Source organism: Chelonia mydas, chromosome 24 (genome assembly GCF_015237465.2).
Source record: "Chelonia mydas isolate rCheMyd1 chromosome 24, rCheMyd1.pri.v2, whole genome shotgun sequence".
NCBI lineage: Eukaryota > Metazoa > Chordata > Testudines > Cheloniidae > Chelonia > Chelonia mydas.
The window spans coordinates 4,437,995-4,452,621 of record NC_051264.2 but is presented as its reverse complement, the minus strand read 5'-3'; the positions used below and the strand labels follow the sequence as shown (position 1 = coordinate 4,452,621).

Here is a 14,627-nt window from a genome sequence, read left to right as displayed (position 1 = left end):
GCCTGCCATCTGAATGAACCGGGCTATATCAGCTGAGCTGAATCAGGCTAGGTCAGTGAGTAGATGGGAGATGTCTGACGTTGCTGCAGAAGGTTGTGTTTCTGTGACAGCAGAGAGCGCTCTTCCCTATGATTCAGCACTGACCCACAATGCTGTGCTGCATGTGAATTGTGACATGGAAGCCTATCATAGAATCATAGGTTTGGAAGGGACCTCAGGGGGTCACCTAGTCCAACCCCCTGCTTGAAGCAGGACCAATCCCCAATTTTTTGCCCCAGATCCCTAAATGGCCCCCTCAAGGATTGAACCCACAACCCTGGGTTTAGCAGGCCAATGCTCAAACCACTGAGCTATCCCTCCCCCTAACCTATTAGGGGTCATAATTGCATTTAATTCTTAATTCACTACTACAATGGTTTGGGCTATTATTTGCAATATACTAGTTTAATTAAGAGTAGCCCTCTTTATTGGATTGTAAGCTCTCTGGCAAGGGACTGTGTCTTTCCTGTGGGTTTGTACCGCTCCTAGCACCAGAGGCCCGATCAGAGTTGGGCAAATGACATTTTTCGGTTCTTGGCCATTCAGAAAAATCGAGGGAAAAATTGGTTCGAATTAAACTGAAAATGAAATTTTTCAAAATGTTGGGCAAATTGAAAAGTTTGAAAAAACTTTGTTTTGGGTCACATGAAACACTTTGTTCAACCTGGAGCAAAATGCACTTGAATTTTGAGCATTTTTAAAGTGTTCTTTAAAAAACTGAAATGTATTTAAAAATTTAAATAATTTAAACAAAGTCGTTCTGAACCAAAAAATCAAAAAGTTTCATTCTGAAACTCGCAGAACGGAACACCTGGGCTTTTTTTTTTTTTTTTTTTTGCAATTTTGGTTTTCCTTTTTACATGAATTCGCCAGTGTTTTGGTGTGGCTGAACCTGCAGCGTTCAGTGAAAAAAAGTTTTGGATGAAAATTTTCACTCCGTTCTTGCCCTGATCCCTGACTGGGGGGCCCCCCAGACACAACTGTAGCTCACTGGTGAACATAGGTTCCAGGTCCCCCTCTTTGCCAATTCATAGAGGAGATGAATCTGTTGCAGCCCCAGCAAGAGAAGCTGAGCCCAAGCAACAGCAGCTAGAACTAGTCAGGAATTTCTGACGAAATGGTTTTCTCACCAACGCATGCCGATTTTGTCAAAACTGAAACTGTTCACGGGAGAGGGGCAATTTCAGCGAATTTCTGGGCTCAAACCAATGTGGAAAAAAACATTCCGTTTCGGCATTTTCTAAAGGAAAAGTTTTGGGGTGGGTTTTTGTTTTTTTTTTTTCCAGTTCAAGCAACTTGAAAGGTTGAAAAAGGGGTGGTCTACGGTCAAAATCCAAATGAAATATTTCAAAAGTGCTCCAAATGTTTCCATTCACCGAAGCTGAATTTTTTTTCCAGTTTGTCAGTTTGCAAAACTCTTCAAGACACCATCACAATGCAAACAGTAACAAGCTACACCGGCAGTGCTGTGCAAAGGGGCCTCAGGGTAAATGAGAATCAGGCCCACTATACATAAGGGGTTTATAATTTGGCCCACAGTTCTTAGGCCAGGTGTAAAGAGAATTAGTTCATCAGTGGGAGAGACACACGCGCACGCACACACACACACACACACACACACACACACACACGAGGAAAATTGCAATAAGACACAAGGCAACGGACCAATCAGGACAAAGGGAAGCACAGATCTAGCCAAGGTGGTTTTGTTCTAGAAAGCTTTTAATTCGCTTTATTAGTACCGTTGTTAGTCATAGTACGTTGGGGTTTTTTTTCATCGAAACAGTCGTTAAAAACACTTCACAGAAGTAGCAAGAGATTTAAAGTGCATGCGCAGTTGAGACTAATTTGTTTGACAAATATGTGCTTCTCCGGACCGTTAAACTTCCCTGATCCAGCTGAAGAGGGGAGGGGAGAGAAAGACAGACAGACGAATGGACAGACAGAGGAAAGCACAGTGTGCAAGGGAGGTTTTTAGTGCGAGAGGCCGGTGTATATGGCTGCCCAGAGGGCCAAGGCAGCAGAGCCGTACGGGTTACCTGAAATGTTCACCCCTGCTCCCAGGCTGGCGCTGTCTGTTGGCAGGACGGGGAGAGGGCTGGTGGTGGTCAAAGGGGCGTCTGTGAAAGGGATCCCCTCCAACGCTGGGCCCGATGCTTCTTTGAAGACGTCTGCAGTGGGGGAAGTGAGGCCGTGCTTGGCGGTGGATGAGCATCCGTCCCCTTCTGGTTCTCCAGGAGTACCCGTGGGGGAGATGGCCGCCATTGCCGGGGTCGCGGAGGGAACAGTTTGCTCTTCAATGGCCTTCTCCTCCTCAGATGATTCACCTGACAACGGGCCGCTCGCGTCAGAGTCGGGCGGCTCCACCCTCTTGCGTCCCACCGTCTGGCTGTCGTCCTCTGCTGGAGGCTCCCCGCTGGGTGGCAGCACGGTGTGGACCTGGCCTACTTCGGTGTGCGAAATGGTGAGGGCAAACATCGTCCCCTCCGGTCGGGAGGCAGAGCGGATGTCCTCCGTCTGGGAGCGGGGGGCGGCGGGCTGCAGAAGCCAGGTAGAACCCGAGTGCTCCTCGTTCTCCTGGAGGCCGGATGTTCCCGTACCAGGGGATGCAGACAGTGGGGTATCCTGAATCATTGAGGTCCCTTCTGGCCACACTGGGCCAAGAGCCACATCTCCAGACAGCTCTGTATCTTCAGAAGCACCCGGGCGTCTGCCCGGGTCAGGGAAGCCTGTGCTGCTCATCCCGGAAACAAGCCCACTTGGAGGTGTGGCGTAGGTCTGGGCACGTTCCGTAAAGAGCCGCTGACCTGGTTCTTTGAGATCTTCTGCCTTCCACCCCGCAGTTGGGGCAGCAGAAGCAGCGACGGTAGGAGAGTGCTCTTGCATCCCAGAGTCCTCCTTGATGCCCCTGGAGCTGGTGGTGCGAGCCAGCTGCTCCAGAGCATCCGCCTTCTTCGTGGCAACGACCTCTAGGTCCAGGGATGAACCAGGGATGAAATCCACCCCTAAGCCATCAGCAGAGCTGCCTTCTGCTGTGGGCTCCTCTCTGCGTTCTTGGTGGGAACTGACAGGGACGTGAGACATATTGGGTTTGATTGCATCACCGGATCCAGCTAGTTTCGGTGAGATTTCCGCTGGCGCATTTGTAGGGCTGGCGGTCATGTCTCCACCAGTCATTTCTACCTCTGCGTGGGGGACCATGGACTGGGGCTCTCCTGGAGTCATCTCAGTGGGAAGAACTAGATTCACCCCATCTGATCCCTGGTGGCTGCTGCCTGGAGTCTGCTTCTCTTCAGCAGTCCTCACGTTCTCTCCCTCCAACGAAGAACTCAAGGTTTGTTTCGGGTCAGTTCCATGTTCTTCCTCTGCAAAATTCAAATGAAAAAGACAATGATCAAACTACCTCCCACCTCCTTCAGGACAAACAACCAGAGCTGCTCGGAAACAGGGGTTTTCATCCCCCAGGGAAAACGTCAACATTTCAAATTAAGTTCCCATTCCGCAAAAGTTGAAATATTGAAACTTCTCGTGGAATGAAAAGTTTCTAAGCGGAAATGTCGGAGCTAAATATTTCAGCATTTTCAATCAAAATGAAATGATTCAACATGACGAAACCACAGTTTTAATTTCAAACCAATATTTCAGAACACAAATGTCGTCATTGATCATCACAACATCTCTCTAACATTTGTCCTTAAGTTGATCATCCATATTATATCTATCTTAGGTATTTATATTGCCCTCTTACCATTATATCTCAAGCACCTCACAGTCTTCAGTGTATTTATCCTTACAACAACCCTGTGAGATAGGGCAATGCTATTATACCCAATTTACAGATGGGAAACCGAGGCACAAGAGGCTAACTGACTTGGCCAGGTTTACACAGGAAGTCTGTGCAGAAAAGAGAATTTAATGCAGGTCTCCTGTATCCCAGGCTAGTGCCCTAACCACTAGACTATCCAGCCTCCTTGTTTTGCTAACTTAACATCAAACTTTATTCCATTTTAACAGTGTTTTTTGTCTGAGAATTATAAACCAGATTCCTCAGCTGGTGTGAATTCCCATTTAAATGAATTGAGTGAGGCCATTTACACGAGGTGAAGAGCTGGTTCCGAGTCCTTTGATGCCAGAACTACAAAATGAACTCGCTTTGTGCACATTTTACTTTTCATAAATATGTGAATTTCCCTCTCTTTTCACCCCTTTTATTTTATTAAAAGTGGAAGGAAGGAGCCAGCAGCCAAATTGGGTTCTGGATCCAGCTTTTGAACCTGCCATGAATTTCGTGGGATTTCAGCACCAAACCCAACACTAGTTTGAGCTAATGGGACTTTTGCACATTTTGATTCTTCATGTAATTTCAACTGGGGGAAAAAGAAGCTGAACGTTTCTGACAAATGTTTTTCAGTTTTTTGATCCCCTGGATAGAAAAATGTTGAAACATTTTTTCAAAGTTTCAAAGAAACAGTTTAAAAATCCAAAATGTTCATTACATTTTGTTTTACTGGTTCTTCAACCAGCTCTCTCCATAAATATTGCCTGTGAAAGTATTTGGAGAGATTCTGACAACGGGGCCAACTGACACGAGCCACCTGTAGGAGAGACTGGATTAGCCTGTGATTGTCAAAGGTGCCCAACTCTCATTGTAACGTGGGCATCTAAAATCCCTTTGGCTTCTTTGAACATACCAGCCCTACGGACTCTGGAGCTTTGGGTACATGCTGCGTTCGTGACCCCATTCCAGCCATCGCCCTAAAAACGTTCCCTGATCACACTACAGAGGATTCTCTACCTACCATTCCTGGGTGTCTCTGTGCAATTTCCAATTCTCCCCTTTTCCCCTTCCTCAGCTGGAGGGGCAGGGCTCCCTGGTTTTACATCGCTGCTAATCAGACCTGCCTCGGGACTGGCTGGGCTCTCGGGGAAACGTGATGGCAGGTGAAGTCCTAGATCTGAGGATACGGAGTTATCTAGCAGGGCTTCCCGGGAGATAGGAATTGATGCCTCTTCGGGGGCACTGCTTGGCTTTTGCTGCTCAGCGTCACTCATGTCCTGAAAAAGAGGGACGGCGTATATAGCCCCTCTCGACTCATTCTCCACTTCCGCTCTGGGCAGCTGCAGCTCCTCCATCTTGTCTGTCACTGTAACAATCTCCTTGACCCCCTCGGGCTCAGTGGCTCGGTATTTTTCTGGAGACTCCGTGAAAGAGTCTGTCTCTTCTGTGAGCAAAAAGAAAGCGGGAGATTACTGCCTTGGCCTGTCCCCGGGGTGTCAGGCAGCGAAAGCTTCCAATCAATACCCTTTCAAAGCAGGACTGCCCTCACTCTCCGTCTGAGGCATGGTTCAAGCAGGGCAGAGAAGATGAGCCAGATTCACCCTGGTGAACTCCAGTGACTCCCGTGGAGTTTCCTCAGGGATAAATCCAGCCCATGTCAAGCTTTGGGGCCTGATTCTCATTGACACCGAGGTTCCTTGCAGTGCAAAAGGACCTCCAAATGGGTGTCATGGCATCCAGGTTAAGGGTCCCTTTACACCACCAGAGAAGGGTGTAGAGGGGACCTAGCATAACTGAGAATCAGGCCCTTCGAGTTTACATCCGAGCAAGGCCTGAGAACGCCCTGGCGATTTAGATCCAGTCCCAGCTCCAGAGCTGAACAGTGAAGTAAATCTTGGCCCGGACACTCAGCTGGGCCTACCTCCATTAAAGCCATCCAGATTTACACCTGCTGAGGAGCTGGGCCTCCCTGCTTTACAATAAACCAAAGCAAAACTGCCTGGCTCTGACTCGTCCCTCCACCCCCATAACTTCGAGTGAGTTCGACTCCACCTCTCAGTCTGAACCTTGCAGCTAAGATGGGTGTCCAGTTGGCATCGATTTTTACACTTGCATCATTTTAGCTCTTCTCTTCTCTGGCCTGAGCTTATTTGATCCCCTTTCTATTTAATTTGTGAGATCCTGAACCAAACAGCTTAAAAGCCCGGGGAGTGTGTAACCTAGTGGGGAACATGTTATAGAGTCAGCCCTGCAGAAATCCAGAGGATATGAGTCTGCTACAGCCCCGTCTACACCAGCTTAGTGCTGTAGCCAAGATGGCGGCCATCCCAAGGGGATTTATGGGTAGCTTCAGAAACTGAAGCCCTGGAATTAGCCACAGCAGAGAGTGTAGGTGGTAAAAACTTCTTCCATCTCCCCCGAAAGGGGAACTGTGGCCTCTTTAAACACTGCCAACGAGGGGGCTGAAGGGGCCAGGATTCTCAGATTTGGGAGGGGGCCAACTTGAAACCCCATAAGCCCTCTGAAAACCAGGTCCCTTTTGAAGGCCTCTCCTGTTAGGCATCCACAGGAACTAGTTGCTTTTGAAAACTGTGGCCTGTTTCATGATGTGGAGAGCTCCTTGCCCAATGGGACATGGACTCAGATGGGAGCTGGTCAACACGTTTTCTTCAAAGTGTTTTTCCAACTAAAAATGGGCTTTTTAGTCACCAAAAAAAAAAGAGAGCGAGAGAGAGAGAAAAATTCTCATGGGAACTTAAGTTTTTCACTAAACATTTTGAGTTTTCTTGAAAAAAGATTAAAATTTTTTTGTTAATGAGAACCCCCCAAAAAAGCTTTGGAAGAAAAATATTAACGGAAATGACATTATTAATTTTGGTCAAAATTTGTCACCAGAATGAAAAAAATCTTTCCAGATCCGGACTGAGACCTTCTAAGTTATCACACAGGTGGCTCTGAGGCATCAGCGTGTTACAAGGAGCTTTGGCCATCACTGGTCAATCATTGAACCAGCAGCCAAGAGGGGAAAGTGTCCATACTATCCCATTCCCAATTCCCTGAGAAATCCATTCCCAATCCTGCCTGTTTTGTCTCAGAATATTGTCACTCCGGCCTCATGGCTACAAGGAAAGACCCTGCGGCATTTTGCAGTGTTGTTATGTTTAATAATATTTAATAAAATGAAAACAGGCCAGATCTTTATCTGGGGATGATAGTGTAGCTCCAATGAGGCGAAGAGAACTATGCCAAATGATGCCAGTTGGGGGTCTGGCCCACTGACTTCAACAGAGTGATACCCATTGACACCAGTTGTGATTCCAAAGGAGTGACACTGATTTATACCAAGCGGGGTTCTGGCCCTGATATATGTCAGGCAACTGCCAATTTGTTTCTGTCTAAACCAGAAAAAGTCTTTCTTTTTTTCTCTCTCTCTCAGCTTCTACTTCTCGCCTCTTAAGCCGAGCTGTTCTGCCCTGCTCTAGCTTCACACACACATGGGCCAGGAGCGTCCTTGTGACAAGGGACAAGCTGTGAAGCAGAGACATTCAGGTCACAGCATTTTTTCCTCTGGCGGGATCCTGCCATTCAGTCTGAATCCGCATCTCCTGCAGAAAACCCATCGGGCTGAGTGGCTCCGCGAACCCAGCTCACATGGTACCAGGTGGGTTCGGATGATATCAAAAGCCAGGGTTAGTATCACTGTCCCTAAGGGATTCCTGCCAGAATCCAGAAGCACGCCCAGTCCCCAAGACCTCGGCACCATGCCTAATAACCAACATAAAATAGCCAACAAGATATATTTTGGGCAACCCCCTTGGCTAAGTCTCAGCGGTCACACAACGCCGTGTTGTGTCCCATGCTGTCATGTAAGGGAAAGTCACGCTGCCCTTCTTACGCAGCACAGTGAAGGACACGCAATAGGAACAGGAGACCAACTGCAGTTCTGTGGCTCTGGACCCTAGGAAGTCAGGGTCTGATTCCCAACTCTGCCACAGACTTGCTTTAAAAAAAAAAATCTCTCTGTGCCTCACTTTCCTTCCTGTAAAGTGAGGGCAATAGGAGTACGGCACTTCGATACCTTCAGTGCAGGTGCCTAGCGCGGATCACCAGGCTGCCGCTGTCTCTGGTGAGGGCAGAACAGGAAACACCCAAAACAGACGGGTATTTGGGAAAACTGAGGCCTATTTGGGGAAACACCCACCGTGCATTCCTCTTTCAAGGGTGAAATCCAGGCTCCGTTGACTGGAACCAGGATTATGCCCCAAGGGTTTGCTCTCTGGCTACAAGCCCAGGTAAGTAACTGTAAGGTCCATCAACAGCTATTAGCCAAGACAGACAGGGATGTAACCTCATGCTCCGGGTGTCCCTAAACCTCGGCCAGAAGCTGGAATTGGACGGTGGATCACTTGCTAATTTGCCCTGTTCTGCTCATTCCCTCTGAAGCAGCTGGCGCCGGAAGAAAGGGTTCTGGGCTAAACGGACCATGGGTCTGATCCAGTCTGGCCGTTCTTATGTAAGGTTGTAATCTGCAGAAGTGCTCGGCGCCCAAAACTTCAGCTGCAGGCAGAGGCAGCTGTGGGAGTTCAGCACCTCTGTAAAATCAGGCCCTCGGCAGCTAAGGACTGAAAGACTGATGGTAGCCTGCAGGCCAATCTCTCTGCGACCCCAGAGACGGGTCCCTTACCTCGAAAGCAGTACACGTCGTATCTGCTCTGGGCATCGGGGAATCCAGTCTGGTTCCGGAACTGGAAGACGGTTTTGACTCCCGGCTGGCTCCCTCCGCACCGTTCCCGCGGGGTGACAATGGGGTAGCGGACGCTGCCGTCAGCCAGCCAGCCCGAGCTGCAGTGGTCCAGCCCTTCGTTCCAGGCCGCGTACAGCTGGCCCGGCGTCGCTATCTCCGCTCCCAGATCCTGACAGTGAGCCTTGGCCTCCTCCAGGGTGAATTTGTCTGGGGCGGTCCCCAAAACGAGTTCTCCTGCAATCACAGATGAAGGGGGGAGGAATCAGAGCCCAGAGGGTCTCGGCCAGTCCAGGAAAGAGGGCTCTTTCAGCCTCCCCGACCCTTTCCTATGGCTGCATGACCCACCCCACTCTTCTAATTACAATATCGAACAAACTCCCAGTGGATCCATTAGCTGCCGTCTATCTCCAAGCACTATCTAAGACACGGGTGGGCAAACTACGGCCCACGGGCCATAACCGGCCCATGAGCCATTTTAAGCTGGCCCGCGAGCCGCACCACGCAGCTTGGCCCCGATCCTGCCGGAGTGCTGGGTCGGGGCCGCACCACGTGGCTCCCGGAAGCCGCGGCATCGCCCCACTCCGGCTCCTATGCGCTCCAATGGGAGCTGCAGGGACGGTGCCTGTGGATGGGGCAGCGTGCAGAGCTGCCTGGCCGTGCCTCTGCAGAGGAGCCGGAAAAGGGACATGCCACTGCTTCCAGGAGCCGCTTGAGGTAAGCGCCACTCGGAGCCTGCACCTCTGAGCCTCTCCCCATGGCCCACCCCCCTGCCCCAACCCTGATCCTCCTCCTGCTCTCCAAACCCCTTGATCCCAGCCCAGAGCACCCTCCTGCACCCCAAACCTCTCATCCCCAGCCCCACCTTAGAGCCCGCAACCCCAGCTGGAACCTGCACCCCTTCCCGCACCCCTGCCCCAGACCTGATCCCCCTTCTGGCCTCCAAACCCCTCGATCCCAGCCCAGAGCACCCTCCTGCACCCCAAACTCCTCATCCCCAGCCCCACCCCAGAGCCCGCACCCCAACCCCAATTCTGTGAGTATTCATGACCCACCATACAATTTCTATTCCCCGATGTGGCCCTCGGGCCAAAAAGTTTGCCCACCCGATCGAAGAGGTCGGTCAGTCACCTCGTTATGCAGACGGGGAAACAGAGGCACAGCAACCAGCCGCAACCCCACAGCTCAGCGCCGGAGGCTGAACTAGACCGCCGCTCACCGGGTTCCCAGGTAAGTACACTGGCCCCTGCATTATGCTATGGCTGAAGGGTTAGCGCTTAGGAATAGCCAGTGGGAAGAGCAAGACTGCACCCTCCCACACTTTCCCGCTCACATGGCAGCGAATGCCAATAGCCCATATCACGTAAGTCAGCCCATCAGGGTGACGCTTCGCCACGTCTGTGTCATACCTGTGAGGATCAGCTCACCACCAGGAACGTAATGACCCGCGAGAGCAGCCTGGGCGACAGTGCTCTAGGGTCTGACACATGCCAGTCCCCCAGCATAGGACATGTGACAATCCTTCAGGGCAGTGCCGTGATATGTGCAGTGGTTAGGGCATCACCAGTGATCTAATGACACACCAGGGCTAGATATGTGACAGTCCAGCAGGTCAGCACCATGCATGTAATAGACAGGCAGAGCCATACATGTAACGACACACGAGGGCAGGACACGCAATGATGTCCTAGGAAAGGACACGTGACAATCCACCAGGACAGAACATGCAACCATCCACCAGCCAAGGATATGCAATGACACAGGAGGCTATGCACTCAGACTCATATACCCAGGATTTAAGGTTTGTTTCCAGGATATATGTATGTATCTCCCAGCCTCTGGGATGTGTATCAATAATCCAAGCCATTTTCTAGTCTCTAGACATTCACCAACCAAAACTATCTTCCAGAATCCTGACACGCACACCGAATCCAAGCTATGGCGTGAGATGCTTAGCCCTATAACAGAATCTGAGATATTCCACCCGAAGACTAGAATATGCTTTCATAAGGTCAGACAATATGCTCGTAACCCAGGATCATCTATGAGTTTAGGAGGTAAGCGTGGAACACAGGGCATGGACTTTGTGTTCACAGTCCACCCAAGATCCCAGAATACAAGGCAAAATCCCCAGCATACATTGTACATTCAGGCCTTGGGGCATGGGCCCAGATTTAGGACAGTTTCCCCATTAACTCTAGGCATCTCCCAGACCTTAATCAAGAGACGGACCAGAAAATGGGACATGTGCCCAAAACTTGGGACACTGTATGTGTCTAGACCCTGAACATGTCCCATAACTCCTGGAAACCAGGTTATATAGAGAGAACTCTAGAGTACGTCTGCTTTTGTGCTTTGGTCCCATGTGCTAGATTCTCAACTTGCATCTAGGATGTTTTCCAGTAGCCAGGACTGAGGGCTCAGTTCTGCAATGCGCTTAGCGCCTTCCACACCTGTTGAAGTCAATGGGAGCAAAGGGTGCTCAGCACCTCAGTAGATCAGGTGCATACTGCAGGACATAGAACTTATGTCTGACGTGCTTCTTCAAAGCTACTGCAAGGCTTCAGGGCCAAAGCCAAGCCATGTGTGTAGCTTGTTCCTCTATTGACCTTTACAGGGTTTATTGGACCCTGAACTGGCAGCTGTCAAAGACAGGAAACTGGACTGGATTGATCCAGCATGGGCCATTAAGGCAGATAAGGACACAATGCACTTTGTGTCATAATTACCGTGCAGATCTTCAACGTAACAGTATACATCGTACATGTCTTCTGGGTCCACTGCTCCATAGTTACGGACCCCTGGCAATCCATCCATGTCTCCATAACAGGCCTCACGAGGGGTGTGGATTGGGTACCTGGAATGAGAAAACAAGAGTACTGATTTTCCACAGAGAGAAAAGGACTGCTGGAGCCAGCCGGTCAGATGCTGTGCTAAACCCTTGGGTGGCTCCCAGCAGAGGGCTTAGGTGACCCTGGCAAAGTAGCCCCACCCCAAGTAGCCACTGATTTTTGGATGCCGCTGTTTTCTGGAATACCCCCTTCGTGACCACCCTGGCGACTTGATTTCCAAAAGCACCTGCAGCTCCAGCTGACTTTGAGGGGAGCCAGCACTTTCTAAAAATCCAAGGTGAGGCAACCAAGACCCCGGCATTCAAAGCCAGTGGCCACATTTGGAAATGTTAGCCCATTTAGGGCCCGTTGATTAGGTGACCAGCAACTCTGCTCAGAAGTTCATTGAAATCAATGGGAGCCTTTCCTTTGACAACCATGGGGTTTAATCAGGCTCCTAGAGCAGTGGTTTTTAACCTTTCCCTTTCCAGGAATCTCCTCCAAGCCAACCATCTGTCCCATTTAGCTACATGGGAAGGACAAGCTGGTGATGACCTCCTGATGCTTGCTTGCAATCTCTAGGTTAAGGAGATTGAAAACTGTGCCCAAGAGCTCCCCCTAACTCCAGACAGCTTTGGAATCGTTGCAGGTGGAAAATTTCAGCCTGCTCTAATCAGTGTTTAATTTGGAGAAAAGTTCACCAAAGCCATGTACATTGTCTTAGACTGCAAGCTCTTTGGCACATGGGCCATCTTTTCATTAGGGGTGTGTACAGTGCCTAGCACAATGGGGTCCCAGTCCAGTACTGGGGTCTCAAGGCACTGTTGTAATACATATCATCATCATCATCACTGTACAATGGCATAGGAAGAATTCCATTTTGGTACTGGGGAAGTGGATTGCCCCGTATTGGAACTTATCATTATTCATCTCCTTAATATCCAGTGGCGGTGAGTTCCACAGGTGAACAATGTGTCATGTGAGTTCCGCATCCACCTGAATCTATCCTCTGCGTGAGTTGCCCACCTGACCGTCTGGTCTGCGATCCAGCCCGCGTCGCATTGCTCGTAGCCACTGAAATAGGCGGCGTACAGCTGTTCGGGGGTGGCGATCTGTGCCCCTATCCTGGCGCAGGCCTCCCGAGCCTTGGCAAAGGTGAAGGCGTAGCGCGTGGAGCCCTCCCGATAAAGGAACACCACCCCTAGAGGACAGAGTGTGAAACAGCATCTAAATGTCCTTGCAAACACAGGTCTGGCGGGCCATTAATCCAGGGGGATTAGGGAGTGCAGTACTGCACTCTCGCCATCAGCCAGCTTTGGTGCTGTCTCAATACATAACGGGGTCACCATGGCTGGCGTTAGACTTGCTGGGGCCCAGGGCCGAAGCTCGAGCTCCACCACCCAGGGCCGAAGCCAAAGCCTGAGACCCGGCACCCGGGGCTAAAGCCTGAGCCCAAGGGCGTCAGCCCTGGTTGACCGGGCTCAGACTTTTGGTTTTGGCCACCCTGCCCGGGTCAGTGGAGCTCGGGTGGGGTCAGGCTTCGGTCCCCCCTCCTGGGCTCGTGTAGTAACTTTTGTTGTCAGAAGCGGGGTCGCAGTGCAATGAAGTTTGAGAACCCCTGGCCTAGGCCTTGTACGCCCTGAGTGCATTCGCTTGCTGCGTACATCGGTAGCCCGTTATGACAGATCATAGGATCCTATGCAAAATCTTAAGGCCAGAAAGGACCATTTTGATCATCTAGTCTGGTCTTCTGCATAGCACAGGCCTGAGAACTTCACCACGCGGGGAACTTCTTGTTGAACTAGAGTGCAGCTTTTATCCAGTCTTGATTTAAAGATTTCAAGTGACGGACAGCCCACCTCCCTGGAGGTCAGTTGTTCCGAAGGCTGATTGCCCCTCGCTGTTAAATATTTGCACCTTATTTCCACCCTGACTCTCTTCATTTTCCAGCCGTTGGGTCCTGACTGTTCTGAAAACATGATCATCCACTCAATGTAAGATGGGGGTGAGAGCAAAGAATCAGGAGAGGGGGGTTCTAAGTCCGGTTCTGCCCCGCAACTTCCTTTGTGGCCTCGGCCATGTAATTTCCCGTCTTTACGTGCCTCAGTTTCCCTGTCTGTCAAATGGAGATGAAAATACCCATCTTTAGGAAGTCCGAGATATATACATGCAGCATGCTGTATGAGTGCTAACTATTTTTCATAGTTTTGCCCTTTTGTGCAATGATCTTGATGTAAACTAGCACTCACAGTTTCCCTCTGAGCTGGACAAGAATCATTAGTGTCCCCCCCCCCCCCCTTACAGATAGGGAAACTGAGGCACAAAGAAGGGACGTGATTTGCCCCGAGTGACACAGCAAGTTAGTAACAGAACACAAGAGTCCTGACTCCTGCTTCTAAGCTTTAACTGCAAGACCGTGATTTCCCTCCACTAAAGAGCCACTACAAAATTGCAGAGGAAATCATCCATAAACCAGGCTGCCCATCACTCCAGTGTAAATTGCATGTCTGGCAATGTCAAGCGAGGAATCAGAGCAGCCGGAAACATTTCTAAAATGAATGGGCGAACTTGGGCATCCTGCCGGTTTTACAGAAAGGCAGAAAACAATGAGAAGGGATAGGCAGGCAGGAGAGGAGAGGGTGCGTTGCCAGCTGGACTTTGCAGGGGGCTTTTGCCATAAGCAATACAACCTGTCTCCGGGGGGGGAAGAAACGGGGAATCTTATGAGATTAACACTTGAATATTAGAAGTGTGCAGTTAATTGAAACCGGGAGAAATAGCCTACAGAGTGCATTAAGGAAATTGTTTGGTTTTGCCAGGGAAATCCATCAAAGTGAAATAAATAACAGCATATCAGAAACTTCTCTGCAGTCCTGGCAATAAATAAAAGTATTCATCTAATGACACACCACGGTATGACCAGTGTGAGACGTCAGCAATTATTGAACCCTGGACACAGCACAGACAGCTGAACAAAAAGAGCAACTCCAAGAAGTGACAGCTGTGGTAGGCTGTTATCCTTTAGTAGTTCAGCCACTAGAGGACGACAGAGTACACGCTGTGATAGTGGGGGGGTTATGTTCACACATCTTGACGCAAGGGGAAGTGGGGTTAACCCCTCCATGTAGAGTCAAGAGCTGCAGAAAGCTAAGTCAAGCAGGGAATAACAAGATGGAGTAATACGACAATAATACAATATAACAACGCTACTATAGCATTAGCGAACAGAGACGGGCCT

General features: G+C 49.9%; 1 protein-coding gene across 4 annotated transcripts in view; it reads right to left on the bottom strand.

Annotated features, from left to right (window-relative positions):
* The window catches only part of BCAN (brevican), a 52,183-nt gene that overhangs the window by 16,736 nt on the left and 20,820 nt on the right, over window positions 1-14,627 (bottom strand). For all 4 annotated transcript variants that reach the window (XM_043535320.1, XM_043535319.1, XM_037883445.2 and 1 more), the window contains 5 exons: window positions 12,416-12,590; window positions 11,288-11,415; window positions 8,502-8,795; window positions 4,839-5,261; window positions 2,079-3,404 (listed from right to left, as the gene is read on the bottom strand). In XM_043535320.1, coding sequence (XP_043391255.1) covers window positions 2,079-3,404; window positions 4,839-5,261; window positions 8,502-8,795; window positions 11,288-11,415; window positions 12,416-12,590 — 2,346 coding nt within the window. The remainder of the gene's footprint in view (window positions 1-2,078; window positions 3,405-4,838; window positions 5,262-8,501; window positions 8,796-11,287; window positions 11,416-12,415; window positions 12,591-14,627) is intronic.